The sequence below is a fragment of the Electrona antarctica genome (assembly GCF_951216825.1).
Source record: "Electrona antarctica genome assembly, chromosome: 3".
Lineage (NCBI taxonomy): Eukaryota > Metazoa > Chordata > Actinopteri > Myctophiformes > Myctophidae > Electrona > Electrona antarctica.
Window position 1 is genome coordinate 56,762,981 of NC_136808.1, and position 6,488 is coordinate 56,769,468.

Here is a 6,488-nt window from a genome sequence, read left to right on the forward strand (position 1 = left end):
CCCTGTTGCATTCTGGTCCTCCTCCTGTGTGTGCGGAGCTGCTGCCATGCTGTGAAACCCCCCCAAGCAGAGCTCCTCCTGCTACGCACAGAGCTCTGTCCCGCTGTGCATCCCCTCCCTGCCTGCCCTCCCTCCCTCCCTCCAGCTGCGTGAAGCATGAACCCACAGCCGCCCGCGTGTGTTGTTCACAAGCTGCTTGCTCACTGCAGCGCGGCTCGCAAAACTAATGAACCGAAAACGCTGAAACAAATGCTCTTGTCTTCTCTGTCTCCTGCTTGCCTTTTCTCCTCTGAAATATTATACATTTGTATCTTATGTATCTGCATCTCGGTTGCCATTAGCCTTAACCCATTTTGGGGCGGTAAAGCCTTTTGGTGTTAGCATTATGTTATGCTTTAGCTATTGAAAAATAGCAGATCTACAAGCTCATAGCTATTTTTTAAAAATGACTGACGACTGACATAGAAACATAGCTTTTTCAGAAAACTGTCAGGATGTAGAAGACATTTTTAGAATCTGATCTCAGGTCAAAATGGGTTAACCTCACCTTTATTGTTGCACCACCATCATCTCTAGCCTCATGTACATACCTGCAACCTATAGGTATATAAACTCTCCTTGCTCTTTCCTCTAGCCTCATGTACATACCTGCAACCTATAGGTATATAAACTCTCCTTGCTCCTCTCCTCTATCTCTTCTCCATTTTCTGTATTTCACCCACTTCTTTACACATGTAAACCTGTGATGTTTGGTTCCGATTTAATTATTGTTACCTCTACCGTTTCGTGTCTCTCTACTCTTACCTGTATCTGTGCTTCATGCTTACTGTGGCATAGCCACTGTGTGTCCCCTGAAAAGTTTGTCTTTTTTGTGAGAATTATTTTATCCCAATTATCCCTCTTCACACATTTCGGTGTTTCCACTACTGTGGTACCCTACGTGCCAGTGAGGTGCCCCCACCGGGAGGACGTAGCGCCACCAGTCCTATTCCTCTCGTTCAACACCACCGCTGTCAATCCCAGCCCGTAGGAGTCGCTAGCACAGACAGTGACTAAAGGCCTATTCATAGTCCAGTTTACGGTGCTGAGGTGACCACCGCTATCACCAAAAACTACAACATGACGTCACTGAGCTGCGGTGAAGAGAAAACCACCGTTCTCTGCCCAGCCCTTCTTTGTTTTTACTCACCACCGAAGCCGAAAACTCAACTATGAATAGGCCTTTAGACCGCCCTCCCCGCCCGGCTTCCCTTTACGAAACAAAGCCAATTGTGTCCGTATAGATAGATAGATGCTCGGCCAAGCCTGGTGCAACACACACGTGCAAACACACACCAATCACTTCAATCCCCTGGAGCTGTTATTGTGCAGAGAGGCAATGCACTGAGAGTCTTGAGAGTCTTGAGAGAGAGTGAACGGAAAGGGGGGAAAAAAGAAACTGAGACAGAGGAAGATGGAGAGCGAGAGCTACAGCTGAAGGCGGGCCAGCGTTGGGGAGAACAACGCTGTGTGTTTTACCTTCTGCTGGCGGGGAAGGGTTGTCATGATGGAGGACACAACCAACAGGGGAAGGGTTGTCATGATGGAGGACAGAACCAAGGGAAGGGTTGTCATGATGGAGGACAGAACCAAGGGAAGGGTTGTCATGATGGAGGACAGAACCAACATACATGGACAACAGAGGGACACACGGAAACAAACACAATGACATTAAAACACAGGAAAGGATAACAAATAAATAAAATAAAAAAGAACGCCGGTATACAACCCAGGGAAAAAAAAAAAAAAAAAAAAAAAATCATCATCACCAACATTGCAAAACTATATATATAGGACTATGATTTTAACTGAAGAAAAAAAACAAAGGTGAAATCTGAAATGCATGATGGGATAATGAGTTCTTGACAAATGAAGTTGCTCTGAGTCTGGATGCACCATCCCAGAGCATCATGGGACGTATTTCACAGGTTCTGGTTTGTTCTCATACGCTGCAGCTCGCTTTCACATGAGGTTCTGGTTTGTTCTCATACGCTGCAGCTCGCTTTCACATGAGGTTCTGGTTTGTTCTCATACGCTGCAGCTCGCTTTCACATGAGGTTCTGGTTTGTTCTCATACGCTGCAGCTCGCTTTCACATGAGGTTCTGGTTTGTTCTCATACGCTGCAGCTCGCTTTCACATCAGGTTCTGGTTTGTTCTCATACGCTGCAGCTCGCTTTCACATGACTCATGTGAAAGCGAGCTGCAGCGTATGAGAACAAACCAGAACCTCATGATGAGGTTCTGGTTTGTTCTCATACGCTGCAGCTCGCTTTCACATCAGGTTCTGGTTTGTTCTCATACGCTGCAGCTCGCTTTCACATGAGGTTCTGGTTTGTTCTCATACGCTGCAGCTCGCTTTCACATGAGGTTCTGGTTTGTTCTCATACGCTGCAGCTGACATTTAACACATTGTGGCTCTCATAACTAGGTCGGCGGGCGGGTACGCGGGTACGCGGGTACGCACGCACGCGCGCACGCACGCACGCGCGCACGCACGCACGCGCGCACGCACGCACGCACGCACGCACGCACGCACGCACACACACACACACACACACACACACACACACACACACACACACACACACACACACACACACACACACACACACACACACACACACACACACACACACACACACACACACACACACACACACACACACACACACACACACACACACACACACACACACACACACACACACACACACACACAATCTTGGCTACGAACTAAAAAGGATATTTTATAAGACTCATTAGGTCATTACCATTTTAGTGTGTGTGTGTGTGTGTGAGCGAGCGTCTGTTAGGAGGTGGTGTTAGAGGTTAGGTAACCGTGAGACTGCACTTCAACCCTTACCTATGTCTGCTCTTCATGAGGTCTACAACACAAACAGTCATATATAGGGCATTTGTGAACATCATACTGCAGTGTGTGTGTGTGTGTGTGAATGTGTGTGTGTGTGTGTGTGTGTGTGTGTGTGTGTGTGTGTGTGTGTGTGTGTGTGTGTGTGTTGTCCTTGTCAGTTTTTTGGTAGTTCTTACAAAAGGCACTAAGCCATGCTATCATTGCTGATGAAGATGTCACCTTTTAGCACCATCTTCACACAGACAGCAGGGGGTGCTATCTCACTAACACTGGCCATTAAATGCATATTTTGACATTTATTCGGTTATGTTTATTGACTGTACATTTGTCACGTTGGGTGAGTTTTTACATTTTCACCTTCATGGGTCATGGTGGGACATAGTGTTCAACCTGTCCCTATTCTGAGCATATAAAGGAAAACCTTTTTAAATGTAATGATCCTTGATGACTATTTCTATGTATTTGATGTATTACCATGTGTTGTTCTTGCTTACTGTAAATCACTCTGGATTAAGGCTACTTACTACTACTTACTTTACTACTACTACTATTAATACATTTTTTTTTACACATCCTATCTTATCTACAACACGTTGGTGTGAGAGGCTCTCTGACTGAGGTTGTAGATCAGCTATTTTTCCTCATACGACCAAGTACGTATACAGTACTGTGTATATCTCTGCTCACCTTGCTGGCCTTCAGTACGTTGATCTGCTCTTCATTGACTGTGTCTTTATTCTTCTCTAAGAAGCCTTCGCACTGGTACTCCACCTGTGGGCAACAACAACACAGGACACCACATGCAATAAGGCAACCACATCACTCACGTCTAAAAGAACAACAGAAAAGTACAATGAAGCACGCACATCCGCTCACTTAAAAGCCAGGTGCCGGGCCGAAGTATATAGTGACAATAGAACGTTTCAAGGCTCGAAACGTCATGTCCACTATGGTGTGTAAGGGACCTTAACAAATGTCTTTTAAAGCCTTGGAGCATTAGCCAGTGTGCGGACCTTACGTTTTGTTCTAAAACAACAACCACCACTTGAGAATTTGTGTTGTTGCGTTAGTTCCAACCAGCTTTAACCTTTACTTTTATGAAATATAGGGCTTTATGGAATATGCTTCTGAAAATTAAAAGTATTCTACTGCTAATATGACAAATGCAATTAGGCTACTATATAATATTAAAATAGAATATCTATTACTAGTGTATTCTGTTATGTGTTTATTTTGGAGGACAGCACATACCGATGAACACCACACATACAATGCAATGTAAATATGCCAGATTTAGCAAGAATGCTAATTTCCATCCGTTGTCCCCATACGAAAAACAAGCAACATCACAAAAGAGCACATACAAAAGAATATTACAAAAAGGGGGAAAAAAGAGAAAAAAACCTGCAGTAACAAAGAAAACCAAGCCAAATAAAAAATGTTTTGATTGTCCATGATCCATCCTTTTAGTTGGACCTTGTCTTATTACTTAACTTAAGACCTGGAGGCGTGGTCAATGCTGTTTGGCCACTCAGAATAGCCAAATGGCATTGATCACGCCTCCAGGTCTTAAGTTAAGTAATAAGACCTGGTACTTAAGACACGCATAATACTGCCCACAGAGTCTAATGGTGCAGAGCAGTAGTGTTAAAGTTAAAAGCCAAGAGAAAGACATGCTGACCTCTAAAAGAAACCAAACGGCTAACCCCAAATCAGTCATGGTGACTGAGAACCTACATCCATGTACACTACAGGTTACGTTGTGAAGGTAGCTACAGCATGTACACTACAGGTTACGTTGTGAAGGTAGCTACAGTATGTGCATTGAAGCTACTTGTACACTACAGGTTACGTTGTGAAGGTAGCTACAGTATGTGCATTGAAGCTACTTGTACACTACAGGTTACGTTGTGAAGGTAGCTACAGTATGTGCATTGAAGCTACTTGTACACTACAGGTTACGTTGTGAAGGTAGCTACAGTATCCATGTACACTACAGGTTACGTTGTGAAGGTAGCTACATTATGTGAAGGTAGCTACAGTATGTGAAGGTAGCTACAGTATGTGAAGGTAGCTACAGTATGTGAAGGTAGCTACAGTATGTGAAGGTAGCTACAGTATGTGCATTGAAGCTACTTTGTACCTAATGCAGTTGGTAATGACTGAGGACATGTTATGACGTTGGGCCTCATTCACAAAGCTCTTCGTAAATTAATTATATTTTAGTGTCGTTTTATTGTACAGGAATAAAGTACAGACCGACGAGCGATTCACGAAAGGCTGGGTATAAAGCGGCGTATCTGACGATGAATCCCACCTGTGTGTCATTCAAAAGCACATTTATGTGTAGAGTACTGGATTGTTCCACGCCCAATTTCACATCATACCAACAACCAGAACATCCAACATGTTGAGTGAGAAGTGCCAAGTTCAACTTGCAACTTCGCACTCCAAAATCTGCAAGCTTACCACACACACACACACACACACAGCATGTAGCTTAGTGAATGAGACCCATTGACTGAAAAATATATAATGACTGCGTTAAAGCTACAGATAAAATGGAGACCGTGAACTGCACTCAAAAGTCATTGCATTTTGTGATGGTAGAAGTTCTTGTTGTAAGCTAGCCAGTGATAAGTAACATCATGATGGTTTAAGCACTGATATTGCGCTGCTGTCCTTCATTTGTCATCTTTAGACGTCAATCGATGAACACAAGGGGCCCATTTACAGATACAGACAGGACCCCGCAAAGGGTCCCGACCCCACGCTTGGGAAAGCCCACCGTGGCCGTGGTCCCATTTTATTGTAAACTGAGACTAAGTACCTTTAAATAGACCAGAAATACTAGGTCAACTATCACTTCATCAGGGGCTGTGAAGCCTGTTGCACTATATTACATCATATTAGACATATGTTCACACACACACACGTGAGTTGGAGGAACAGGTGCTGCTAATATTTTTCACGTCTGAAATTCTAGTACACCGCACAAACACGCACACCTGCATGCACAGGTGTGCGTTTAGTTAAATACAACAAGGAAACACACACACACAAACACATGCAGGTGTTTGCATGTAGGCACACACAGGTATATTACAGACACAAAACACATGTGTGCGCGCATACACACACAGAGGCTCAATCGTGGTCACTAGTAGAGAGAGAGAGAGAGAGAGAGAGAGAGAGAGAGAGAGAGAGAGAGAGAGAGAGAGAGAGAAAGGTAGAGAGACAGAGGTTGTCCCTGCGTTGGCACAAAGCTCTGTGTTTTACCTGCTGCTGGGCAGGAAGGGAAGGGTTGTCATGATGGGAACCAACATACATGGACAACATAATGGACACACACACCAACAAATACAACCACATAAACACAGGAAACATTAAAGTATAAACACGCACAATTAACACAACCCACAACTAGGGTTGTGTGGCTATTGAAAGTTTTCAGAAGTTTTCTTTAACTGCTACTGCTTTCCATTGTGTATAAATACATGACAGGTTACTATTTTATACATTTCTTAAAGTTGACAATGTTTTAGATAGCGTTAGGTTAATTTAAACCGGTATTTT

The 6,488-nt window shown here is 43.8% G+C and overlaps 1 protein-coding gene across 1 annotated transcript in view; it reads right to left on the minus strand.

Moving 5' to 3' along the window:
• The window catches only part of myo5aa (myosin VAa), a 183,838-nt gene that overhangs the window by 83,319 nt on the left and 94,031 nt on the right, over positions 1-6,488 (minus strand). The window contains exon 14 of the mRNA XM_079497485.1: positions 3,600-3,683. Within this exon, the coding sequence (XP_079353611.1) occupies positions 3,600-3,683 (84 nt within the window). The remainder of the gene's footprint in view (positions 1-3,599; positions 3,684-6,488) is intronic.